The sequence below is a fragment of the Chamaea fasciata genome, unplaced genomic scaffold (assembly GCF_029207755.1).
Source record: "Chamaea fasciata isolate MVZ Bird 193981 ecotype frontalis unplaced genomic scaffold, bChaFas1.0.hap1 SCAF_13, whole genome shotgun sequence".
Lineage (NCBI taxonomy): Eukaryota > Metazoa > Chordata > Aves > Passeriformes > Sylviidae > Chamaea > Chamaea fasciata.
This window is the reverse complement of record NW_027094098.1, coordinates 15,470,164-15,498,133: the sequence shown is the minus strand read 5'-3', so window position 1 is coordinate 15,498,133 and position 27,970 is coordinate 15,470,164. Positions and strand designations below refer to the sequence as shown.

The following is a 27,970-nucleotide window of genomic DNA, read 5'->3' as shown; positions in this document are numbered from 1 at the left end:
GTACCAGGAGGGGAAATTGGTATGCAAGTAGAGGCAAGTGAGGGAGAGGACAGTAAGTAATGAGGGGAAATAAAATGTGGTCCCTAAAGATTGGAAAGGACTGTGGTGGTGCTAACTTTGCATCCTTGCTGGAGTTCTGCAAGGTGGCACTGTGGGAATAAAGATTTGGATGGGTTATCAAGTTAGCTCTTCTGGAATGGCTGTGCATGTTTAGTCAGAGGGGCTTAATCTGAGGGATGGTAAGAGTTTTTGTGCTGCTTTCTCCGAGGTTTTTCCCCTTGTGTTTTGCATCCAGGAAGATGAGGAGCAGAAACAGAGGGGGTTTCAAGCTGTGAAACCCATCTTGCTCTCAGAAACGCACGGGAGTCTTCCTGTGCTTATTCCTTTTTTGCTAGCAGTTTCTCCATCTGAAATGTCTTAAAGGAGAATAAAGATAAAACAAATGGAAAAATATTTGCCCAGCTTAATGCAGTTCTTCCTAATGATAAAATATAAGTCTCTGTATGAAGCCCCTTATTCTTGTCCAAGTAATGGATAAGATGGATTTATTTCTTGCTGTGTTTTGTGTTTATCACTTCTGTGGATTTCCATCAGGTTGTACATATTTCCTTGTTTAATATCCTAGTAAATTCTTCGTTAACACTAGTGGGTCAGAAGCCTGAAACTTCCCTTTTTTTGTTGTTTGTTTTTGTTTTGTTTGCTCTAAGTGTAAACTGTTGAATTGGCAGATGACAAAAATCCTACACTGCTAACAAAAACAGCAGAAGTACTTCATGAATACATTCTTTGATATTTATTTGGAAAAAAAATCCATTTGTATGAAATATCATGCATGTAACAATGTGCTTTTGATAGTGAGAACAGTTTGATAAATATTAATACACGTTTTTGCTGCTGCTTTCTACAGCATGGCCTTTGTTAAAGATGAATGTTCTGTAGAAATGAGTTTCTATTAATGTGACATGGAGGATGTTTGTAAGGTAAACAAAGCTCTGAAACTGCAGTTGTACTCTAGCTTTGAGTGGGTTTAAGCACCTGAAAGCTTGAAGAAGAAAAAAATGTCTTATTTCATTGCTAAAAAATAACTAAAGCAGCTCTAGTGCATTAGAAGCATGTTAGGAACTGCAGATATTTCTGCTTTTGGCACAGTCCCACATGATGACTGACCAGGTAAGATCTGGACTCTTCCAAGAGGTTTATTATAGACACTCACAAACAGTTTTCTGAAACTGCAGTCAGTGAAGTGAAATTTGATCGTTTTAATTTAATGTGTTATCAGTTGCAAGTCAAATGTTAAAAAATAATAAAAAAAATCAACATCACAAAAGCAAAACAAGAAAACCCAATGCAAATCCAGACATAAAGCTGAGACTCTCCTACTTGTGTAAATGTTTGGTTTGCTGTTTCCTTAGCTATTTCTTCAAGAAATTATATATTAAACAGTTGCATTTCCACCAAACAAGGTTGTGTGTTTTGTTATTTTAATTGATGTGTATCCATAGCAAAAACTAAAATTGTCCTCTTAATTGTCGTTGACCTCCAGATGTGTGCAATGCTCATGAACACGTGCCCATGTACCATGGACGTGTCCCAGTGGCAATGGGAATAAAAAACACCAGCAGATAGAAAAACTATTAGATTTTTATGGACACAGCATTTAAAAGCACTTAAATTTGATTGGTTTGCCTTGAGAAATCAATTATGCTTAAGTCAGTAATTATAATCTGAACATAGTACAAGGGAAATTACTTGCATAGTAATATGATAAGTATATAGTCTTACATTTACTTAGAACATTTTAATCTAATGAGGCATTTGCCTATGCAAACCCATAGAAATAATGAGTCAGAAAATAGGCAAATAAGACTCTGCAGGCATTTCTGTTACTGGTGTGTTTATGTGAATATTGTGGCTGCTAGCCAGTCCTTTGTGTCTTTTATTTAAAATGTAGTCAGATTTAGCAACTTCTTGTTTTTACAGCCATAGTGGATGTTGATATTGATGAGAAGGTTTGTATTTACTTTCCTAATTTCCTTTATTTAAAAGTAATCTTTTGGTCATTTTTAACATATTTGTCTTCAGGTTTTTTGAGCTCTTGAATGAAATAATGTGTGTATAGTTAATAACATCAGAAATTCAAAATATGGCTAAGGAAAGCCTTTCGTGTTGCTAAGCTCTGAATGACTGCATGTTACCACACATAGTTTTGAGTTGGTGTTTTATCTGTTACTCTTTCAAAATATGGAAGGTAAGCTCTCCTCTGTCATGGCTGCAACCCACAAAAATTGCCCTCATGACATGCAGGAACTTTGTAGCAAACACAGAAGGTCTTGTTGTGCCTTTTCTCAATAGAGGATTTATGGAAAACCTGCCTTTTCCCGCTGGACTCAGTGCTGAAACTTCAGCTGCTCCTGTGTTGGAGGCAGCATCGTTCCCAAAGCAACCTCCCCCCTCGCTGCTGGTGTAGCTGTAACATTTCAGAAGCTCTGGCTGACTGTAAACTCTAAATGCCTGGGTGTTGTTTTATTTTCTCCTGCAGTTGTTTGCTTCGATGCCAAGATAAACTTTGATGACAACGCAGAATTTAGGCAAAAAGAAATATTTGCCATGGATGACAAGTCTGAGAGTGAGCCCATAGAGAATGAAGCTGCTAAATATGACTTAAAATATATAGGACTGGATGGAAACATTGCTTGCTTTGGTAAGAGCAAATGCATCCAAAAGGCATTTTAAAACAAATTTACGCTTGTTCAGGGTATAAACTTTGTTTTCATCTGACATTCAGGTCACGCCTGACAGAATTTCTGTTTGTTTTACTGAGTATTTCTGCAGTGTTGTCTGTCCTTCCACAAGGTCTTGCAGGAATGAAACTAAAATAGTGTGGGAACTGTGCTGATGGCCATGGCACACCGGTAGGGCAGGAGTGGTGTCAGAGAGGAGGCAGGCTGAGCAGCTCTAATTTCTGAGCTTTTAACCTGATGTAATTTGTCTTTCCAGTAATTAAAACGAAACAAGAAAAGTCATCAAAAAACTCATCATTCATTTTAAAAAATAAGAGCGTGTTACTTAAAAGACACTTGAAAAGTATATTTGTATAAATGTGACATTCCCAGTTACAACCGAATATTAAACTGTTTCCCTTTACAAAAGCTGCTAGAGAATCTGCTTGGAAATGTCAGGTTTTTTATTTTCCTGAAGTTTCTGTAGAACAGAAATTACTCTGCTGTTTAGAAGAGATAAGTAGAAAAGTCAGCGTTGCTCTAAATAATTTTCATTTTGGACGAATTCTTTTAGCCAATACAATATTTTATTATTAATCTAATTGAATTAAGGCTTTTTTTGACTTGTTGAGAAAATGCCCAGCACTTATATTGGCTCAGATGTGTATTCCAAACACAAATCTGGAAGATTCTGATAATGTGTTGCAGTTGATTCAGTAAGTGACAGTGAGACTTCAATCTCAGTTTAAAAAGATAAACAAAAGATTCCAAAACCCAAATAATAATTGGCAGCATTATGCTATTTTTTTAGTGGTCTGTATTCTGGATGACACAGGAGCTTTTGTCCAACAGGAGCAACGTAAAGAGGACACATAATTCTCCTCACTTTTCCCAGTTTAGATCTTCCTTCCCATGGAAATGCTTCTAGACTGGTGCAAATCTAAAATAAAGGCAGTTTCAGGAAACATCTGAGGTCTGTCCCCAAAACTGAGTTATCTGTGATGCAGTAACAGAAAGCACCTACTGCTATCAGAGTGATGGGAGAGGAGCTTAAAGAGTCAATTTGTCCTTCTCATCACTCTTCCCAGAAGTTTTTATGTCTCTGTATTTTTTAATAAAATCAGAAGGTTCTGCACTGCCACAAATACTATTCCAGAGAATGCTTAAAGGAAGGTGCACATCTAAACTCTAAAAAAATCTAAATGTTGGTGGTTTTGCACCAGATTTTGAATTATTTATTGCATTGAAGATCCTTGAATAGCTACTAGTATTTAGAAATAGCTATGTAACATTGTGAGCCATGTTCTGGGGTTGTGCTGATACATTTGAAGCCTTTTCACAAATATTATCCATGTGAATTATAAGCACTTGCTGTTTGCAATTACAGTCAATGGAGCTGGACTTGCAATGGCAACATGTGATATAATATCCCTGAATGGTGGAAAGCCAGCCAACTTCTTGGATCTGGGTGGAGGCGTGAAAGAAGCACAAGTCTATCAAGCATTCAAGCTGCTGACTGCTGATCCAAAGGTAAGAATGTTGGGTTTGGGCTGGGAGCTTCCCTGAGCAGCAACGAGGCTGAGTAGGACCATGAACAGTGCACAGAAAAACCCAGATCATGGTGAGAACACTGAGGGTGAGCTCCTAAGAGGCTGATCTGGGAGGAAAATCATTTCAATGTGAACCATTGGACAGACTTATCAGTTCCTGATCCACACTCAGGTTTGCTGGTGAGTTGTGAGTGGAAACTTTCTCAAGGCAGTTCAACGCAGAGGTGCAGGTGTGCTAATGCTGGGCATTGCAGTGCTGAACTCGGAACATCTCACTCCTAAAATGGAATTTGTCAGGCTTAGATGCCTAAAATATCATTCCTAAGAGTAAACTGAGGGAAAAAAATGGGGAAATTAAGCAAATAGCCAATTCTAAGGGCTGATTAGTACTCTTTAACTCAAGGTTTCTAAAATATCTGACTCTGCACTGCAGGATAATCTGTATTTAATTAACGTTCCCAGGCTGGAATCATAGCCTGGAACATTCTGACACTTCTTTTTGCGGATGGAGCTGCAGTTGCTCTTTTCTTTTTTGAACAAGAGGAGAAGACATTAGTCTGTGTGTACTGAGTAGAAGTTATTTCTAGAGATGTGTGTTGAGGTCATTGGTCCTCTCTGCAGACAGAGCTGGAGTATCTGCGGAGAGAATATTGATCAGGCGTGGGCTTTGGAGCAATGCCAGCTGCCCATCCTGCCAGCGTAGAGTTCTGCTTTTGTGTGCAGCCAGAACTTTGTTGCTGTTGATATTTTTACTAATGGAAATCTGTCGGAGGGCTTTGATCATCTTTCCCATCTCCTGCACCTAAGCATCACAGCTGAAGTCCCTTGTTTCAACATATTGCTTCTTTTTGTGGATCTGGCTTCGTCTCCTTTATCTCACTTTTTTCTGTGATTCCAGTCATTTTCCTCATGTTCATTGTGATGTGATGCTAGCTTCTAAATGCCACCTTTCCTGTGACAATTACCTTGCTGTAATTGACTGCTCTGTGCAGCACTAAGTGACAAAATGTTGTGGCTTTTCAAGCAGAGGTGGATATTGTTTGCAGCAAAATTTCCAGGCAAAATTAGGAAGAAAATTTAGAGTACAAAATAAGCACAGGTCAGCTTCACATTGTGAGCTCTTTGCAGTTGTAACTCTCCCTGCATATTTTTTAAGCACCTGGTACCTTGATGTCTCAAGTGTTTGTTGTTCGAGCTGTTTGTTTGAGTTGCTCTGCAGTGCGTGCTTCGCGTGATGATCTGGGTTTGCCTGAGATGTAATTTAGTTCTGAAACTTGTGTTAGTGGCAGGGAAGCAGGTGCGGTGAAGTCTCAAATACACAACTTAGCTGGTGATTATCGCTGTGCTAAGTAGTTTCTACTGTCTGCTGCAGCACAAACAGCAGGTATTAATTTTGGTGATGAAGCTCACTGAGTTTAAACAATTTTAAAACAAAAAGGCATTCTAGTAGCTCTCAGCTCCAGAACATCTGCATGCCCAACATTTGACTTGTAGGTATGTCCTTCTATTATATATTCTGCTTATATGTTACTGCTTAACTATTTGTGACTGCATACACCAGGGCTAGTGAAGCTCTGCTACTGAGAGAAAGCAAAAAGGGAGCATGGAGAGGGCCCGGATTAGGCATTTGTGCTGGGGCTGTGCCATTCCTGGCATTGACTGGCTGAAGATGCAGAAGGCAAACCATTTCATGTTTTATTTCCTTCTGTTCAGAAAATATACCAAATGTCTGTTATTTCCTCTCCTGATACACCATTAGCTCAATATATAATCAGAAAATTGAATGAATGCTCTCTTTTCTTACATAATGGGAGGGTTTCAGTCCAAAGAATCTTTGTGGCTATTGCAGCATTCACAGGTTGTATGTGGTCAGTCATTTCCCTGTGGCCTTAACCTTGATTCCCACCTGGTTTGATGAGATAAAAATTTGTTCTTGGGAACTTGAGATTCAGTTAATTTTTTTAAATATACAAATGTCTGGACACTAAAGAAATAAACAAAAACAACAAAAAAGATCCCTTTCTCTCTCTTTAGTTGTCTTTAAAATGTCTATTTGTATTAAAGCAAAAAAAAAAAAAAATCCAAAAAACCCCCCAAAAAAAACAAAAACAAAAACAACCCCAACAAAACCAACAGCAATAATGAAAAACAGAACAAAAAACCAAACCAAAACAAAAAGACTAAAACCAATCCTAAACAAACCAAAAAAACACACAACCCTTCCTCCCTCCCAGGCAAACAAAATAAACAAATCAAGGTATGCCATGATTTGATTTAGTGAAGCTGAGGATATTGTTTTTGGGAAAACTGAAGATTTGGGTTGGTTTGCTGCTGGTTTAATCTGTCAGCTGTCAGTGTCTATAATTCTTGGGGGGGGGGAAAAAAAGTGTGAGGGTTTTTGTTGCTAAAGGTGATCCACTGGCTTTTGGATGGAAATGCTGTCCCTGGAGCCGGTGACCCTTTTTACACTCTGCTCGTCCTGTTTGCTGTCTGCCAAATCCAATACTTCCTAGGTTAGACAGGTCACTGCAATGGTTCTGAATTCCTTTCTATTCGCTCTCTAAATTCCAATTGCTTTTTTCTTTCTATGTTCTTTTCTTTTCCTTCTTCCTGCCTGTCTTGTGTCTATAAGTTTGCGCTGTGCATCTGCTCCAGCAGGAAATGTACAGTCTTCCCTGTTTTTAGATACTGGCAGGAAAGGGAAAGATGGCTCAGTTCTGGCAGTTCAAGCTGCTGGGAGACACTGCAGCAGCTTCATTTATGCCTTTTTGTCCCACAGTGAAGCAGAAATGGTTGTTTCCTTTGGTATTTCTGAGGTTCTGGGTGGTGTCTGGCTCTCCCCTGCACATGTGAATTCCTGCCCCACAAAGTCCTCATCCCTGAGTACTCTCACATCCCTGCCAAGCTCCACGAGTGCTTGTTTTCACTCATGCTGAAGAAGACCTGGTTACCACAGGATGACTGTTTGTAGGATTCAACAAGGTTTTTTTGGAAAGGCTAAAGCTGAAAAACTATCTGCTCCTTCATGGATCTCCATGGGCTGCAGGGGACTCTCCACCCTGGCACCTGGGGCAGTTCCTGCCCCTCCTCCTGCACTGTCCCTGGTGTCCGCAGGGCTGTTCCTCTCCTGTTCTCACTCCTCTCTCCAGCTGCTGTTTTTCAGTTTTCTGTGCCCTTCTGAGGTCTGCTATCCCAGAAGTGATGCCACTGTCCCTGGTGGGCTCAGGCTCCATTTCAGAGCTGATGGCATCGGCTCCATCGGACACAGGGGGGTTCCTGGCAGCTCCTCACAGAAGCCACCTCTTATCCCCTGCTGCCAGGACCTGGCCTCACAAACTCATACAACAGCCAGCTAAGCTGTAAGTGGGTTTGTTTTACCATCAGCCCACTCTAGCCCTGATCTTGGCATTGGACTCCTATTAAAAAGTGTCACTGAAACACAGGCAGTTAAAGGCCAACATGGTTTGTTTTTCTTTTTCTCCTTTTCCCACTGAAGTTCCTTTGAAAACCTTTTTTGAGGCCTGTCATTGATGATATGACTAAAGACCCACCAAATCAATTGATGTTAACTACTGTTGGCTTGTTATTTAGGCAAAATACTATTGACAGAAAGACAAACGTTTCTTAGGAAAAAATGTTCCATATTGAAATCTGTTAGCTCATATCCAGGGAATAATTAATATCAAACACACACAAGACTTTATGGTTTTATCTAGTCCAAATTCAGATTATTGTCTTAATTATATGGAATGGACAGCTATTCCTGTCACCTTGCTTTGCCTGTTGATGTTCAGATGTATCTCTGTGCCCACCACGTAATTGGCACTGATGTGTCTCACTGTTGTGTGTCAAGCAGAGGTTTTGGGGCCTTTGTTTTCCAGGCATCTGAGAGAGTGATCTGGATTCTGAAAGAGGATATCATTAAACCATAACTTTGCAATTCACTTCTTTTCCAGCTGTGTTTGGTGTGAAAGTAATAGAGTTTATACATCCTTATTATACAAGACATTTTTATCACCAGTTTATCCTTTTGGCTTCAGGGGTTTTTAGTATTAGCTTTCTTAACATTTGCAGTCTGTTATGTGGCAACAGAAGGAGTGGTATTATAATAAAAGGAAAAATTTGGGATATTCTTTCCTTGGATTTCAGAAATAAAAATAAAGTTGCCATGTATAATGTATTTGGTCTTTATTTCAGGTAATTAATTTTAAATTGAGTGAGTAGTTCAGTTCAGAGCATTCAAAACATCTCCAAACATTCAGGCAGATTGGGGTATAATAACTATATTTGTGTGTTTCTGGACTGTTTGCTCTCACTCTGCTACTTTAAACAATGATCTGCTCAAGTGGGAAAGTTTTCAAAATACAAGAATTCCAAATGCCACGTTTCTGTGATAGGGAACTTCCTCATGGTTAGAGCATAGGCTGGCTGTGGACAGTTTGCTGCATTTAACTGATTGTCAGCAGTGGATTTCTTAGGTTACAATAAAGCAAACCCATAAATCAGTAGGAACAGATAACCTTTCCTGTCACACATGCAGCCTATGTCAGTGTGCATATAATTTGGAGAAAAATGGGAACTGTAAATAAGATTCAGTTGTGGACATAAAATAGAGTGTTAGCACTGAATTTGTTTAAATTGTCAGATTTCATGTCGTGTCAGACAATGTAGAGGAACCCTGTTCTTACAGACTCATTAGGAGTCTTTGCTTTCTCATTCACGTATCATGCACCCTTCACACACTTCATTACCCAGCTCTGCCCTACGCAGCATGAAAATTCTTTACACCTTGTGTGTTTCTCTGATTCATACAAGAGGGTGAAGCATCCTGTGTTGGTTTGAGCACTCTCAAATGCTGTAGCTGAAGAGCCACTCTAGTGCTCGATATCTGTGTTCTGCACTGCACTGTTCCACAGGTGTTAACTGCTGCTGCAGCTGGGCATCTCAAAATGGTGACACCTGAATTTAGTGAACGCTTTTGGAAGTTGAGGCTCTGGCTGCTGTTTTTACCCCTCTGTGTGAAACGTGGGTTGAAATGCTCATCTACCCTCTACAAACGTTGATCAAAAATTAAATAGCTTGTTAAAGAAGTTAAGTGCTATGAAAATTATAAAAATTATCACTGTTCCTTCACTGCTCATTACAGAGTCCTCTCCTCCTGGCAGTTCAGTACTCTGCACTGGTTTTGTAGAAGTGCAGTATTAAATTTTTAAATAGGAAATCATGATCAATAAACCTGCCATATTTTTTGCTAGAAATTATGACATTTCTGTAGGATGTTGTCTGATCAGTCATTGAAAAATTCCACATAGTGTTTGGAAGCTGGATCTTGCTACATCACCATAGTATTATCTTCTATTAGCACAACAGAGGAGCCTCTTTTTCTTGAGGGGGAGTAAACAGGTAGGTAGAGATCAACCTTTTCTCTGATTTCACATATACAAATGATTCAAGGGCTGAAAGAGAAATCAGACACAGAAAGGTGAAGGAGCCTTCAGTTAACCTGAGCCATCTGCCTGGTGTTGCAGGTCAGTGTCTGCCTCAGGCAGGAAATAAGGGTTAAGAGCAGCAAAGAAATGTGGCTGTAGAGGGCAGCTGTTCTGAAAACATTGCAGCAAAAAAAGGTAGTTGAGTCCTACAGCAGTTTATTTTAGGAATTTTTTTCGCTATCCAGCACCACAAGTTTTTAAGGACTAGCTAAACAAGCAATTATCCAGGAAGTTTCAGGGGGAGTTGATCCTGCCTTGGAGCCAGTGAATGGTCTGGAGCTCCCTTTCTGTGTTTCAGAGAACAGCTCTAAACATAAAGCTGTGATTGGTAATTTTGTAAGAGCAATAATGTCTTCACTCTGGATGCTGAAGATTATTCTCATAAAATGGCAATTTGTGGAGATAGAAAATACCTATTAGGGCACGGAAATATCTTGAAAAGCTGGGTAAAGTTCACAAAGGCATATTGTGGTTTTTGTCTCAGAAATTTGTACAAGTGTTTTGCCTTTGGACAGTGAAGAAGCTCATGGTTCTTTTAAAGACACAGTAGATTTTGAGTTTTTAGGAGTAGTTTAGGAATTTTCCCACATTTTTAATTAGCTCTGCATTGGTGAGAAAATACAAACTAATAGAACTATAGCAAGGATTCTTTTCTAATGTGCCTTTGCAGTTTTTCCGAATTAATATGAAATGACTATTCATCTTTTAAAACACTTTATATACAGAAAAGTCATTCTTCCATTTCACTGAGGCACTTTTACAGACTGATAGCATATTGACAATATTTATGAAAATGGGAGGACAATTATGCATTTAAAATGCATAATTGAATTGTCTTGATTTATAACCAAAAGTAAAATATTTTTCAAGAGCATGTGTAGTATTGAGTCCTAAGTAATTGATATGTAAATATACTTTAACATGAATCTGCCATTATTTATGGGCACTGACAAGTTGAATGCCTTTTGGCGTTTTGTAGTAGGCTGTAATGAATCCGAAAAACAGGATATGAAAATAAAATTCCTAAGTAAGAGGAGAACTTGCAGTGATTTTGCAATTGTTTCTTTTGTGGCAGAATAGGGAAAATTCAAAAATGTTGTCGTAGATGGTAAATGCTGGCAAATTTGTGGAAGAACCACAACACAAACTGAGCTGTTAGGTTTGGATGGAACTTGAAGTGTATGTGTGCTAATTATCGTCTCTGTAGTGTTGTCCCTTCTAGAACAGGGGAAGAAGACCAGGCATTTCCATTTCCTTGGAACACAAGCAGCATCACCCTCCTGAGACAGCTGCTCTGTGGGCAAGGCTTGGTGCATTCTCCTGCTTGTTTGGAGGTGTGCTTGATTAGCGATCAAAGTGAGAGAGGATTTTGTTACTGGCTTTGGTTGTTAGTGCTTGGGATTGGAGAATGTGGATTTTTCTGAGGTCTCCAGTGGTGAGCCGAGACAGCTGAGCCTGTGGTGCGAAGTGTTTGGGAAGGACGTGGAAATGGTTATGGGACCTGTTTCTTGTCATGTGTCTTGGTTTGCAATGCAAGATGTATTCTATTCCCAATCTGTTGAAACTGGTTGAAGAGGTGTTTTTCTTTAACTGGAGGGTCGGAAGTCTTTCTGTTAATGGGAGCTGTTAAAACGAGGTGGAGCAATGTTCCTTATCTCTTCCACAACCCATCCTCCCTCCGGGGAATATCTGCTGTCAATGGGCCATTAAGGCTCACCACATGACTGATAAAATTACATCATCCCACTGTGAGATGCTCCACCCAGCAGGAGCAGCCAAGCATTTCTACCTGGATAAAACCTGCAATTCAGAACACCAAGGCAGTCTGTTTTCCACTGGATTTCCCGGAGGAAGACTGGACCCATCTCACCACCACTGGACCCTTTCTATAGGATCGTCTCTACTCCAACAGAATCACATCTGTCACTCATTTTGGAGGACTCATCTTGGACTGCTTCCAACACCCTGACTCACAGGGTATCAGGTCATATTCGGACTCATATTCAGTGTTTCTAGGATTTTTTGTTTGCTTGGGGTTTTTTCATACTAGTACATTTGTATTTTTAATATATCTAGTAAAGAACTGTTATTCCTATTCCCATATCTTTGAGTGAAAGCCCCTTAATTGCAGAATTATAATAATTTGAAGGGAGGGGGTTTACATTCTCCATTGCAAGGGAAGCTCCAGCTTTCCCTGGAAGACACCTGTCTTTCCAAACCAAGAAATAATGTCACAGCCTGGTGTCACCATCTCACTCCAAACCAGGGCCTCAGATGGAAGGTGATGGATCCAGACAGTAAATCTCCATCCTGAACACCTTCCCAGCATCTCTGACTGCCAAAGGCCTGATGTCATGTCCCGAGTGTGCAATAGAATGTGCAGATACATCTGCATCTCTTGGGATTGCCCAGTAAAAGGAAATGCCATGTAAAATATATCAGAAAAGTGGTTAATCCTTCACTGGGATATCAAAATTGATTAAATTTTGAAAATTTATATGACTCATTTCACAATTAGCGAGGGTAAAAAGAGAAGATATTTTGGGAAAGTCAATTTGGTAATTCATGTTGGTGAGATGAGCAATTTAGTATGAATCTACTTTTAGATCATCTATCTCGCACACATACAGGAGAATGAAAGACAAATATCCTGATAATTCAGGTAGGAAATAGTGTATTAAAAGAAAAGTTGTAGGTGTCCTTACTTAAACTCTTCTGTAGAGAAAATCGCATTTTAATTCTCATTATTTTTAAGTGGGTGTTATGGCAGTCTAGGAAAGTGTTTGTTCTTTCAATCAAAATGAAGAAATTTAATCACCTTGCCTCCATCTGTTCCTGATAAACTGGCCCAGATGATGAAATGTGTATCTTGGGTAGGTGCTTTCAGCCATTTGTGCTGGGTTAGGCACACTCTTGTGACAGTGAAATAAATAACAACTGGTTTTACTTATCATTTCAGAAGCACCCTGGATGGATGGAGCGCAGGTAGATAGGATTTCATATTTTTCTTATTGATAAGACTCAACTTGGGGAAAAAATGGCAAACCCATGACAAAATTAACAAGCATTTTCCCATCAAAAAATTATCTTTTAATGACAGAAGGGCCTGATATTGCTAAGATTTTTAGAGTAAAGATACATCTTTAAAAAAAAAACAAAACAAAAACAAAAAAGGTATCATAGGGTGATGGAAAAGTTTTGGAAAAGACAAAAATTGTTTGAAATACAGCTTAATGAAAGAAGACAAAAGCTATTTCTCTTGAATCTCTGTTTTGCTTCGGGTAGGATTGAATTATTTCACAGCCTCATAGTCATGCTCAAATTCAACAAGAATTCAAACCTGTTTCAAGTTTTAATTTTTTATTATCTATTATTCTGAGTGGATTGATAAAGCTGAAATAAATTAGTCTATTCACTTTTAAAGCCTATTATGTGCTTAAGTAGTTGGCAAATCAAGTCCACATCTACCACAAATGAGTAGCTCTTAGTCTTTTTGCTCCAGATTTGGTTTCATCTTCTAATAAAAAACTGCCTTCTCATAGGAAGATAAACTTAGTCCTGCTTCTCAAAAGATGTTGCATTTTTTTTACGTGCCACACTCAGCAGTCTCTAAAGTCAGGTGTTTGCTTTAGAGTGCTGTGAAAAGTGAACAGTTTATTTCTTTTTGTGCTCATAATTCTGATAGCAATCTGCAGAAAGCAGGTGTCATTCCATTTCCATCTCCCAGTGGCCAGTTGGTTCATGTTTGTAGTCTGGGGTGTGTGTAGGAATATTCCCAACAGGCTCTTCCCACAGTCCCTTCAGTGGCTCAGCTGGTTGGGTGGCTCCAACAGTTGTGTAAACTTTGAGTAAGGAATAGTGGAGTGTAGAGTCTGTGTAAAGCAGCGTGAGGGATGAGATGTGCAGAAGGAACCACTTCAGTCAGAGCTGGGCAAAGCCTGGGGACTGTCTCTGTGAATAGGTTGGATTTTGTGGGTGTCACACAGTTATGACCATGTATCAAACCTGAACTATCCTGGACAGAAAGCACATTATGTGCTGCTTGTGTCAGGTACAGGGAGCACATGTCAGCCTCTTGATCTTTCAGTGACTTTGGCTTGAAATGTAGTGTATATTATTGTATAATAATGTATTTATAGCCCTGAGCTTAATCAACTTTGAATTTTCTTTGCAGTTCTACCTCATACCTTTGGGGACGGAAATACTTATTTGTTTTGTAAGCTTTTCTCTCTATATTAAACATCCTTACATGTTTGTTTCTCTGGCCCAAACACCCTAGCAGATTCTGGCTTAACTCTGGGGAGCAGAAAGCAGGATATTTTTGCTGCCCTATTTTCCCACTCCTTTTGTGACAACTCAAAAGGAGGTTTCTTCTCTGTCCCCTTTGTTCAACAGAATTGAACTCTTGCTTGCCATGTGGGTACCTTTAAAAGCACAGGTGGGGAAAATAGTCAAAAATATCTGTATTTAAAGCATGTGTTCCTTCTCCTTTATTAAAATGACAATATGGATTCCTTTCTGAAATGTGGGCAGAAAACCCATTGAATTGCAGGGGAATTGGTGTGGTTGTGGATGCCCAAGGAAGGGATGACATCTGGGAGGAGGCAGCAGGTGGCCATGGGGGCTTGAAGGTACAAACTGGGCTCCTGCTGCCTTTTGGCATAGATTACATGGGTGGGATCCTACACAGGCTCTGCTTGTCAAGGAAAACAGGGTCCCAATTCCCAGGCATTTTCCAATATCTCTATTGTAAAGCAGAGTAGAAATGCAAACCTATTTTTTTTTTCAATGGTAGTACCTGAATGTTAACAGAATCTGTCACTTTAACTCCAGGGTTTTATTTGGAAATCGGAGATCGTTTTAATGGAAGCTGTTGATTTTCCTTAGGGTTGGTAGACAACCACACATTTCAGGGGAAGAGAAGTGTCTCAAGGAAGAGACCTAAAAACTTGGTATTCCGTAATATTTTTTTATGGAAAAAGGTTAAACTATTTTGAGCCAAATTACTGTGAAAATTCCAGCTAAAAGACAGTTAGTGCCTGTATGTGGAAAGACAGGTGGGTAATGTCTTACCAAATAGATTTTGCTGAAATTACAAATATTACTCAGATGTTTTCAGCAGAAAAATACAAAACATTTTAAAGACTTTTTTTCAGGCAATTAGAGGAGTTGATTAGGACTAAGGTAGCCTTACTTGTTGCAAATAGTCATATAATTTCTTCTTTTTGGCCAGGATGGAGCAGGTATTGTACTACTGCAGCTATTCCAAATGAATTTAAAAGACATTTGACTGCTTTTACAAAACTATTTTCACCTTGACTCTTCTGCTATGGCTGTCACATTCTTTTTCAATTGCATACACGTTTTACTCATCAAATAAGTAGAGCGAAAAGAGAACTTCCTTTTTAATTTTTACATGCAGTTTGCTGTGGTGAAGGTGAGTAAATCTGCAGATCTAGACCCAGCAGAACTCTGTGAACATTTCCACAGCCTGTTTTGTATGCAGCGCTGGCTGTTGCTGTACTTTAGAAACCATCTCTAATTATTTAAGGGTAAGCCTGAGTAACCAAAGAGCTGCAGAGCACCAGGTGTTCATTCCCTGGGAACATGGGGGAGAAGGAGCCTCCCTCGCTGCAAAAAACCTGCTCAGGGCAGAGGAGCTGGAGCTATTGTGGCTCCCACCATCCTCTTGCCATCCTCCCCCAAATAACTCTGCAGTGCCTCAGTGCAGGGGACACAACAATCCTGCTATCAGTGCCATAAAATTGGATTTCTGGGCAGCTGACAGGTGAGCAGACCATGGAAGTCAGTATTCACTTTACCAGAAAAGGGAATAATGAAATCTGCACCTTCAGACAGGGCCCCGTTCAGCAAAAGTGTGCACAAAACTCTGTCCTGTGGCAGAGTGATGCCAGCCCTGTGATTAAAGCAGGAACCTTTGTGTAAACTATGGATGGCACTTGTGAATGGAAGATTGGGAATTAATAGTGATAACACAGGAAAAGAGTAAAAGCATCTCATTTTGAAAATAGATTATATACACGCTTGTGTGGTGCAAGCTTTAATCTAGACAAGATTAAAACTTGAAAACGCTGAGGATTTCTTTTTTCTTAGCTAAATCTTGATTAAGTCGACCTCCCAGAATACTGTTATGGGCCTGTAACAGGCAAAAAAAGAGGAATCAATTATTGGGGAGAAATGAATGAATGTGCAGAGTCAATATTTTATAGTAGTTGGTGAAAGTTGAATGCCGGATGCCCAGCAAATCATTTGATTTAAAGGTTTGGGACTGCAATGCTTGACTTCTCATTGAAGAAATATTAAGGAGCAAATTACTATTTGCTGAAAAGTCACAGAAATCTTATCAGAATTGTTTAGTTCCTGCTGCTCCCTGGAGGTTTTCCTCTTCAACCACTGATTGAGTATGTGCTCTCTGAATTGTGAAGGATTTGCCTTTAATCAAAACTTCCATGGAGCTCTGCACGGTTGTTCTGGGATTTTTGTCTGTATTACTTTGAGAGAATCTCAAATACATTTTTGTTTTCACTTAGTCATAACAACTGTGGAAGTAATTGAAGTGAAAAGATAAAAACAATTAGAGCAAGGATGGTGTCTACATATCAGCAACATTCCTTTAATTCTCTCAATTGTGCTGAACATCTGTTGAACTTCCATAAGAAAAGCAGATGGGTTCAGCCTTGCCTCTGAGCAGTGGAAGAGCTTCCACCTTATTGACCACTGCAGTGTGAGGCTTTTCGTCAAAGAACTTCCTTCTGCCATTTGGTAAGCTCTGTCATTCCCTTCAGTCAAGAATTTTTGGGATTTGTTGGGGGTTTTTTTCAAATCCAAGGAAATAAAAAATAATTGTGTGACTATGTTTTCATATTTAATGTCCTCAAAAAAAAAAAAAAAAAAAAAAAAGATTAAATCTGGAGAGATATTTGCTGCAGCTCACTCTTATTAGGGGTAAAAAGTGCTGCCCTCTTCCACCCTTTCTTTGACACCTGATTTGGTATTTCATTTTCTTTTTAGTCTTGCTGAGTTCAGTGTGTTTTACCACACAGCACTCCGGAGCACTCACCATAAAAAGCTGGCCACCAAACTTCCATTATTCATAATTTACCATGTCAAACCAAAGGAGAAAATCTGGCACAAGTTTGATTTCAGTAGAAACTATTGTTGGTATTTTGCTGGTATTGGTGCTGCAGTTCTGTGTGGTGAGAGAGATTCGGATGAAGTTGAACAATACCAATGCAAGATCGTCCCAGCAAGCCAAGAAGAGCAACCCCACTCTTGAATTCTCAGGTGCAGCCTCTTGGCTTATAAATCAAACCCTGTGTAATTCTAGTGCCAACTTCTTGGTCAGAATCTCAGCCCTGGTGTTGAATTTAATTACACGGTGGATCAAGAGCATGAAGTACTTTCATGTTGTTTAGGAAAACGTGGTCATGACTACTAAATAGCTTTTACTATTCCCTGAACTTGGTACAGGGATAATTGTTAATCACTCACCAAGTCCCTCATTTTCTCACTTCTTGCAGTCAGAAGTGCTGTAAGGCCCCAGAGTCACACCACCACCCTCAGCAGAGGAAGATGATGTTTATCAGAAATCAGGGGAACTTGGAATTAAGCTAAAAGTGCTTCAAAAGTGGGGCGCTTTTCCCTCTCTCAAGAGAAGAGGAGGAAAACTTCAGTGAAAATGATTGAGCTGTCTCAGTTCCTTCTCTGTTTTTGATGTACTTTCGTCAGCTGATTTGCTCCACAATAAAATGTCACAAATGAATTATTGTAATACAAAAGAAAATACTGTTTTGGTCAGCTCCTCCTTCTCTAGAGGTGCATTTTATATGCTAATGCAGTTTTTTTGGTTACTTTGGGGAATCGTATTTGCAGAAAGTGGAGATTTATTTTGGAAGTCAAATATTCCACTCCATTTTCACACTGAGGAGGAGGGGTAGGTTGGGTTGGTTGGGTTTTTTTTTTTTAAAGCATTTGTTAGGCCAGCACAACTCTAGAGGCTTTAAGTAAAGTGCTGATTGCCCTGTCAATCAGGGTGCTGAGGAACTGGGAACTTCACAGATTGATGCTTGACAGAATAATTAGAAAACTGTCACTTGAAGTAACCACTCTGGTGTTCCCTAAAGAAATGTGCTGGTGCCAAATGTGTGCTGTCCAGATCTAGAGGTTAAATGTTCAGTAAGACAAAACATAGCTTGTCACCAGAGAAAATTACTTCCAACATGCTGGGGAAGTGATGCTCCTCAGGTCCCTAAACAGGGACTAACACAGTTTATTGAGCTTACCTGCTTTGATCTTGCTCATGTATTCAAGAGCTTTTCAGCCCTGAACGAGGGGGTTTAAGTTGGTAACCCACTGAGGCATTATCTAACAGTTTAGATAGCAGAGGGTCTGGAAGGTTTGGAGGCAAAAGCACTTAAAGCTGGAACAATATTTTCCAGTTCTGGAGAGGTTTAAAAGCAATTATCCTGTATAATGATTTAAGTATTTTTAGTACTTTTCACTTAAAATAAATAGAGGCAGCTAATGTCAAGTTTCTTTCTTAATCCCTAGCTTTTAAGGAAACTTGTATTTTTTTCTGATTTTGGGTTAGTTTGGATACTGCTCTGGGGAGCACAGGACAGGGGCTGTGACATTCCTGTGCTTTGATTTTCACTTGAGCTGGTGCTGCATGGTTTGTGTGGGGGCTGGGATGTCAGGGCTTCCAGGAATCAGTTGTGGAATCTCAAACTGGAAAGGTCCAAGGATGGTCTCTCCCAGGATGAGTTTCCATGGTAGAAAACTGTTCTCCAGAATGAACAAAATAAATTTATCTTTTGCAACCACATTTGCTTAGCCATTGAGTTAAGGTTTGCCTAATGTGCAGCTCAAAGTTTATTTTAAGGTGTAAGGGGCTTTTTCAGTATAAGTATTTTCCCTAAATTGTTTATGGATTCTCCAAGCAGTAAATACAAAGGAAAATTCAATATTTTAATTGAAAGCAGGCACTTTCCTATTGATGTGGAATTTTATAGGAAGATTTCCTTTGTCACTCCAATGCTTAAGATCACTTCATGCATGAGAACGGTTTCCTGATTGCTGTTGTCTGTAGGGCTGAATCTTGAATTGTGCAATTCTCCTGACAAGGAAAAACTGCTTCACTAAGTTAGAACGAGTGAGTTGTAGGTGCTCTGGTTGCATTTCTCAACACTCACACTGGTGCTGCTGAGACTGTGTTTGCAATGGATCTGTCAATCAGAAGTGCAAATGTCTTTTTCTTTGAACATTACAGATACTGAAGGTCAGTGCTTCTATGGATTTAACTGAGAATAATTTTGAAATTTCTATTTCCAGAGTTGGAGATGAAATTTCAAAACTGCCATAAGGAGAGAAAAAGTTTTGTGTCAAAGTCTGATTCTCTCCTCAGTGAGATGTTTCTATTATTTATAAATCTCCTGGTACTGGAGTGTTAGTGCTGGTTTGCATTAATCTGCTAAAATCATATTGGATCTTTAATACCTGTTTAGTTCTTTTCTGTGCAGTGTGAATTGAACTGATTTTTTTTCCCTAGTTACAGCATCTCTGCAGTTATGCACATGGACAGAGCCAAGCAGTGTTCACTGTGTGCAGCCAAGTGTACAAGGCCAGGTTGGATGGGTCTTGGTGCAACCTGGGATAGTGGAAGGTGCCACTGCCCCTGTCAGGAGGTGGAATGAGATGAGTTTCAAGGTTCCTTCCAGCCCATTCTGTGATTCATTCTAACACAACACAGTTCCTATGGTCACAACAGCTCTGTAGCTGCACTTCTTGGAAAATCATTCTAGGAAGACAGGAGGAGCTGTCTCAGCTTTCAAGAAAAACAGGAGTAATTTCATTTGATGCCTTAGGTTTTAGTTTTCATGTATTTCAGATTCTGTGCTGCCCAGGGCTGCTGTTCTGAGCCTCACATTCAATGTCACTCAGCTCTTCACAGAGTAGGGAGACAAACCAAATCCTTTTCCTGCTGAAGACCAAGGACAACTTTCAGGCCCAAAAGCACAAACAACAGTGAACTGAAGGGAGGAACAAGAAGCATTGATGGGACCTCACAACATGAAGATATAATTGGACAATGAAACCCCAAGATGCAAATGGACCAAAACTTATAAAAATATGAGACCTCGTGACTGGTCAGCCATTTTATGACCATTTTTAGTCCACTCTGGGTGTAGCCCTCGTCAGGCTCCTGTCCTGCCCAAGGTGTATCCTAAGGGCATTTCAATAAATACCTACTTTATCCTCTAGCTCTGTCCAGTCTCTGTTTCAGATCAGCCCCGCTAAGGCATCACATTCAGCTTAGAAAAAAACATCAGGCATAGGTGAGATGGGGATGATCTGGTTTTTGAGACTTAGGATCAAGGCAAAGGACTTGTTGGAGGCAGGATTCCCCTCTTGCCTAAGGTGGGCTGCTAAGACAGAATCCTTCCCTTGGGACTGTGTCTGAGAGGTCCAAATTCTGCTGGAGTTGGAAATTTTTTGAGTTACTGTTCTTCCTCAGCTGCTGGCTGCCTGCAGAGTAAAGGGAGCAGATTTCTCCATGTGTTGGATGCAATGCAGTGAAGCACTGAATGTCCACGGGGTCAGGGCAGTTGGTGCAGAACACACATTTCAGTACAGTTTATGTTGGTTTTTTTTTACCCAACCGCTCTTCAGATTTCAAAATGGTGCATAAACTAACTTTTCGCTGACACAACTTTTCACCTGCTGCATCAGTGACGAAATTGTTTCCACAGAAACTGATTTCCTCTAAAGACCAACATCAAAAAGCCAAAATCAAATAAATGGCATAAAATAGAATGTGATGGTGCAGATGCTCTATCTTTATGATTATTGTCACTCATGGGGGGAAAATCCATGTAGGACATTCCTATCTCTGGCAACCATTAGAGATGTTGTCACTTCACGCTCACAGCAGTGAAACCTTTAGAGGTTCCCACACCATCTCCTATTAATTTTTATTCCCTTTTTTTGCCCTATCACACACACCAGTTTTCCATGCATGCTTCATACACATTTTTATCATAACAGTTTCAAGCAAACTTCCCTTATCTTGCTGCTATTCTCCAGTCCAGAGTTTTTAAGCTCTAGTGTACCTTTCCTATCCTGAGCTACAATAAATGTTCTCTCTTTTTTTTTTCCTTTTTAATATTTTTTAAAGGATTTTGTGAATTTTGACTGCATTTTGTAAATATGTGAAAAGGGAAAACTTTTATTTCCTGTCTTTTGAAATCATTCTTGTGTAGATTGTGATAAATTGGACCTGGCATAAATGCCTTCATTTTGTTCCTCTGTCAAACATCTGTGTCTGAATAAATCAAAGAAAACATCAAAAATAATGGAGGCAGGGGGTGAAAGGGTTATAGGGAAGTGGCAAAAAATTATACTCCCTGGGAGGAGGGTCACGCTGAGCATTTTGAAGTGTATAAAAGGTGTAAACATGAAGGAGGCAGTATAATTATTTAATCTTAGTAAAACTGGAACTAATCATTTTTAAAAACAAAGAGAAGTGAATATCATTTAAAAAAACAAAATCCTATCAGCAGGAGCTATAGTCTGAGACTTTGATCCTGAAATTAGCTCGGTGTGTGCCCTTCCTGATGAGACAAGGAGTCTGCTGAGCAGGTTCTTCCCTTATTTAGTCTGCATTTCTGTTTGCAGAGTCCTGCCAAAAATCAGTTCATATTTGAAATGCAGTACAAGCCATCTACGTGGAAAACTTTAAAAGTAGGTAGGCTGAAAAAGGAAAGATACTTCATTCATAACTCCTTGCAGGTATTTTTTTGGGGTTGAATTAGTGATATGGTTGCATGCACAGAAGATGGCAGGTGGTAAATGCTGTTTCCATAGGCTGTGGTGTAATTCCAGATGTGCATCTGGAAACAGGATCTGGCTTCAAATGTGCTCTCTCAGTATGCCCAGACTTTTTCAAGAGTCACTTGCATGGTTCCTCCCTTTTCTTCTGTGTCTTCTTCCTTTCCCATGTGGGAATTTGTGTTCCTAACATCTTTCCATTCCTCATGTATGTATTGTCCTTTCCCTGCGTCCTGGCTTGCTGTGGCCCTTCTGAACACAGAGCCAAATCCACCTCCCTGGTAGGAAGTGGCAACCAAGTACATCTCTCTTCAGCACCTGGCTGGTGGAGGAAGCAGAGACTCTGGAAAGATTAGTGAGGAAATGGGAGTGGTGTCATTTATTGCCAATATCAGGGGTTCAATCCATTCGCTTGAGTTGGACGCGGTGATCTGTGTGGCTCCCTTACAACTCAGAATATTCTGGGAAGATGTGTCTGGGTGAGGTTTTGTCAGGTTTGGGTTGTGCTTTTTATGTTGTTTTGTCTTAAAAGATTGTTAAAAACTCCCCAGCTCTTCTTGAAATTTATTCAATGCCTGGGGGAAAAGTCATTGTCAAAGCATCAGTGTCCAAGGCTGAAGGGTCCCCAGACTGGGATCCCAAAGTAGCTTTGAGGAGATCAGAGCTTGTCAGTCTCTGGGACAGAACCATGACAGAGACTTGCCCATGCTGTTTTCCTTTGATTTGCATTGGATATTACCTTTTTTAGAGTTAATATTTTCAAGTTAATATCTTCATTGGTTGCTTTTATAGCAGAAAGGAAGTGATACATTTCTGTCTATGCCTATTAATTTTCTGACTTTATTTCCCAGTCAACACACACCACATTTCTGCCTTATCTTAAAAGCAAAGCTTTGCTGGTGCTGGAGTAAATATTCTAATTGAATCCCTCCAGTTGGCACTCTAATAGCTTGTCAATTTGCTCACATTTGACAGCCAGCCCTGCTGCCTTCACAAGTAATGCTCGTTGAGTGCCAATATAAATGAGCATGATAATAGTCTGATATTATGTCTGGTCTTTTTCTAAATTTATTGTCAACATTTTTTCTGACTCTGTTGTGGTCTGGCGTTTTCCTCAATGAAAATGATTGAGGAATGATGAAATCTTGCTGTGTTTGTCATATGACACTGAACCATACAAAGAATTTCTCATTTGCTTGTGAACATCAGAGTTGTGAACAGTTTGTAAAATACATCTTATTAGCTAGAGCATTACAATAAGGAGAGAATGTAGAACTTGATGTCCATTTAAAAGAAAAAGAGAAAGGGAAAGAAAAGGGTGAAGAAAGGCTACCCTTTAGATGATTGATGGCCTGTCTAGATCAAATGTGTCTAAATTAGATACTTTTGTATAATTGACCTTCTGAATGGATATAGATTGTGTGATTGATGATGTCACTATTTAAAGAAAGACTTGATTTTTTTGCCATTTTTGATGGCTTATTCTGTTGACATCCAGGAACAATAAAGCAAATCATTTGTCATGACATTTTAAAAGACTAATAAATGGTGTGGAGGAAAGGTGATGAGTTGTGATGGTTGTGAGGGTGGGGTGGCCCTGGCACAGGGTGCCCAGAGCAGCTGTGGCTGCCCCTGGATCCCTGGAAGTGTCCAAGGCCAGGCTGGACAGGGGCTGGAGCAACCTGGGACAGTGGAAGATGTCCCTGCCCATGGCAGGGGTGGCACTAGGTGAGCTTTCAAGTCCCTCCAACCCAAAGCATTCTGTGATTCAATGATTTTTATGTGCTGTACCACGTCAGTGTACAAAATTATGTACAGGGGAATGCTGAGTTTAACGGGCTCTTGGCAGAGTTTTGTCATAATTGTTTATGTTGAAGTATGGAACAGAAACCTGGACTGAAATTGAGGTCTCTCCGTCCTTATCTTACAGCAGAACTCTTCCTTTCCCTAACCACTTTAACCCAAACAGGTGAAGAATGAAAGGGAGAAGTTCTCTGGAGGTAGCAATGCTCCCCCAAGTTACCCAACAGCTGGAGGCAGAGCTGTTAGAGTGTTAGAAACCAGGTTGTGTGACCTGAGTTGTGCAATGTCACATCCTCCACTGTGGTCTCCCGCTGAGCTGAGGGAGAACACATATTTATAGAGGTGTCAAAGACATGCTGGCTGAAGAAGGTTTGGTATCCATATTTTGACAGGAAAGGAGATGTTATTTATTAGTGCCCAAAACAAACAGATGCAAATGAACACAAATAAATGCTCTTCTTTGGTAAAGTTGAGGAGAATCCCTATAAAACGAAGTCACTTTCACCTCATTCGTCTGCTTTGTTGAAATAGAGGTCTGTGAAGAGAAAGAGGTTACTTTTTGAGATTTAATGCCCTGAAAATTTACAGGCTTGATGCTTAAGCAGTAATAAGTGAAGCATTAAGGCATTTCTTGTGGATTAATGACTGGCTGGGAGGAGTTGATGGTTTGAAGAATAGCTGAGGACCATTAACCTCCACTGGTCATTAATCTTCAAAGGCTGCCTTGAATACTGAGGTCATTATTGCTATGGAAAATAAATATTTGAGGAGGGGGAGAGAGGAAGGATTATACAGACTTCTAAAATATATGGTTTGAATGGTTTAGTAGCTCTCCTTCTATCATATGTCATTGTAGGTGGACAGTCACTAGTATTATTAGTCTACAGGATTAATAATAGTTTTGAATTTTCACTGCTGAGGTTACTTTTTTTTAAATTCATGAGTTCAACTGTAAAATTCATAACATCAGGATAAATACAGTTGTAGAAATGTGACTGTAGGGTGTGTACAGCTGTGTGGTCAGAGAACTGGCCATGTAATAGTGCTTCTAACATTGTTTTCACATTTAAAGGAGATGTGGCTTCCATTAAAACCCTTTGTTCTGCAGCCCCTTCCCCTGTTCAGGCACATGGTAGGTACATGCCTGTGTCTTACTTCCCTGCCAAAGGACATACCTTGCCTTGATTTAAGTGCTCAGCAGTGTGATTCTCAGCAGTTCTTCACAGAATAACGTGATGTAGCATTTCATTTGCTGCAAGTCGGCTTTGCTGTGTGGATGAAAAGGGCTCAGAGTGGCCTGTGTGCCTCAAATACAAGTGAAAATCAAGCTGGCAGTCCTGCTGCTGTTCACAATTCCTTGCCTTCAGCTGCAGGACAGGGAACAATGACACCTGGAAGCGTGGATGCACATTTGCAGTCAAACCTGGAAATGATTCTTTCCAGCAACCTCCCAAATGGACTGCTTTTATGTGCTCTTTGTCCCAAATTCAGCACATGAGGCGTGTTTGCGCTATTAAAGGGGAAATGTCAGATTAAAATCAGCTCATCTTTATCTTTGTTAGGGTTACAAAACTGAGCAAATTCTTGAGCAAAACATTTGGGAGCAGGGAGTTCTTCCTCTCTCTGCTCCTATTCAGCACAGCTTTCCATATATCTTTAATTTCTTTTCCAGGCTGAACTCCCTTGCTCTTATCTTGTATCCTGCCATCAAAGTGAGCTCTCAAGGGAGCATCTGATGGATATTCTGATGATCAGCTACCCTGTTACTCTAGAGTTAAATTCATGTCAGTAATGTGCCAAAAATGTTGAGGTACATCGAGCTTATACAACCCCAAATCTGCATGTGCTCCTTGAGACAGATTGGAAGATTAGGAAAGACCTTTAAGATCATCTAGTCTGACTTCCCACAAACGTTTGACCAAAAATCCCTGCCTTGAGGTCAGAGTTCTGTGATTGAATTAGCATATGTCTTTTTAAGAAGAAATTCTCAGTCTTCAATTAGTTTTGGCAGATACCACATGTATTCCTGGAAGCTTTTCCATAGTTAACCTACTGTAGTGTGTTGTTACCTTCAGAAGTGTTAGCTGTCTCCTGTCAAAAGTTACTCTGTGCTGTTCCACTCAGTGATGTAATAGAATGAGTTTCTTAAGAGAGTTTTTGATAGTCTGAGTAACTCCTCTGACTCCATTTTCTTGCCAAAAATCTGACAATGTGAGACTTAAATTGAATTCTAAGAGGAGAAAAGACTGAGACAATCATTACTTAGTAGTCCTCATATTTTTCACAGGAAGGAGTGTCCGGGAAGCAGAAACTTCATGTAGATAGCAACAGCAAAATTAAGGTAAAGACTTCCTTAACAGCTGTGCATAATATCAAATTTGAAAGTGTGACAAGGATGCTGAAAGTCCTTTTTCTGGTTCAGTTTGTAAAATCTGCCTTTTCCTACTAAAACATTTTAAATGGGAGACTTTACCTCAAGTGAAAGATGAATTAATCAATTTAAGCCTAAGGCAAGACAAGGTATATGTCAAGTTACAAGTTTTTGGTGAAAAGCTGTCTGCTGCTGGGGTTGATGTGTGCAAGTTGCATAGCAAGCTATGCAATGGAATTGAAAACTTAGGAATAAATACGTGTCTGGTGTTGAAAAGTGAATGAAACAGACTTGCACTGACACTTAGTGCTCCCAGGAAAGACTTTTTCTTGTAGGAATGAAAAATTAATGAGAAACAGGCGACAACTGCTGCATCACGTTATACTGAAAACTGCTACCTGTAGCTTTTTCATAATTGGGAAACCAGAATAGCTCTCCAGAAATCAATACAATGGGTTTTGTTTCTTTGAGGGTTTGTACACATTTAAGTCTTTACCACTTGCAGCTGTGTGCAGTGCTGAACATTGTTCATACATTTTTTTTCCTCTTTTGTTTTGAATGGACAAACATGTTTTTAGAAGAATGCTTACAAATGCTTGCTATACATGGGAAGGCCTGAAAATAACCAATGAGTGAAGTAAAAACCCAAACATCCTGGTGACATCCACGTTCAGCAATATGCAGGCTGAAGTATTGCATTATTCTGTGCTTTAAAACAGCTTCTCCTGCCTACACTGCAACCAATGGCTGTAGCTAAATGTAGATCCTGACCAAGGAATTGTACGGTTTGTGATTTAGCAATAAGTAAATTCTTGTTTGTTTGGCTGTAAAATGTTTGAAGAATTCCAGTTTGTTCCTCACATGAAGCGTTATTAACTGTGAGCATTCATATATCTGCCATTACATGGCTTTATTTATTTGTCAAATAAGAAATGTGGGGCATATAGAGTTGTAATTCCTCAGTGTTGGGTGGAGTGGAAGGCTTGGGGCAGACACAAGAAGGATTTGCTGGGTTTTGATTTCAAAGCCTGAAGAGTGGACGATTATTTCAGAAGTACCTTTGTAACTTGTGTGTGAATTATATACCAGAGGTAGAGCAGCAAGCTTTCAGTGTAGAGCTGCTTTGGCACTTTCTGCCAGTTCCAGTGTTCTCCAGAAATCATTTTCACAGCTGCAGCCGTAAGAGAAAATCAGGGATATTGGATTTGCTGAAGTCCTGGTAATCAAAGCCTAGCAGGTAATAATAGAGGCTGGCTATGATGCTGATTAACTGAACCATAGTTGTTTTGCAGGAAGGGAGATTTTATGGAAACTTGATGTCCAGGCCAGAAAATAACTGAGGTCATGACATTGAATGAGGACTCTTTGTAAGTTAGTGCAAAAAGCAGTGACCAGTTTGAGGTGTAAGTATTTAGACCAAGAATCCTAACATCCTGGTGACAGCCAGCTGTCAAGTCCTTGGGCTTGCCTTGGCAATTTACATTAAATGGTGATGTTGGCTAAGCCTCCTTTGAAACACCAGTACCATGAGTTTGTTGTACTCCGAGTGCCCATCCTTGAAGGAGGAGAATACAGAATCAATAAACACAGGACATGAGCTAAAATATTGACAATTTGGATCAGAATTGTCACCTCTACTAGTTATTATATCTCTGATGATAACCTTTAACAGATGGCTAATTCAAAGAGAAGGGTTAAAGAACCCCCTGAAGAGCCAATTACAAACCAAAAATAAAACATCCTATTCAGTTTTCCTGATTTTTTTTTTTTCTAAAATGTTGTGGTGACTTTTCAGTTAAACAATCCGTATGCTTGGAGTGGTTAAATGTATTTGTGAAGATGGATGTAAGATTATAATTTAATACCAATGGCTTATTTTAAATTGTTTCATATATCTCTGTGCCCTTGACACTGGTGACTGTTAAAAATGTTCTCTTTATGTGAATGAGTGAATATATTCATTGGATAAGGAGTAATGAAATACAAGTATATTTGTGATGTTGGCTCTGTCAAGTACCACACCTGTTTATATTTGAATCCATTGCAAAGAAGTTCTGCATGAGATTTTTTCTTATCTCTGCTGAACTGAATATTTGTAAACCTGTAGAATAATGAAGAATTTTACATGTGTATTTTGGTGCTTTGTTATCCAAACTTGTTTATCTGAGCTTTGAGCAGGTTTTAGTTTTT

At 39.6% G+C, this 27,970-nt stretch overlaps 1 protein-coding gene across 1 annotated transcript in view; it reads left to right on the top strand.

Moving 5' to 3' along the window:
• The window catches only part of SUCLG2 (succinate-CoA ligase GDP-forming subunit beta), a 113,763-nt gene that overhangs the window by 60,445 nt on the left and 25,348 nt on the right, over nt 1-27,970 (top strand). Inside the window, exons 8-9 of the mRNA XM_066195409.1 lie at nt 2,540-2,701; nt 4,108-4,250. Of these exons, the coding sequence (XP_066051506.1) occupies nt 2,540-2,701; nt 4,108-4,250 (305 nt within the window). The remainder of the gene's footprint in view (nt 1-2,539; nt 2,702-4,107; nt 4,251-27,970) is intronic.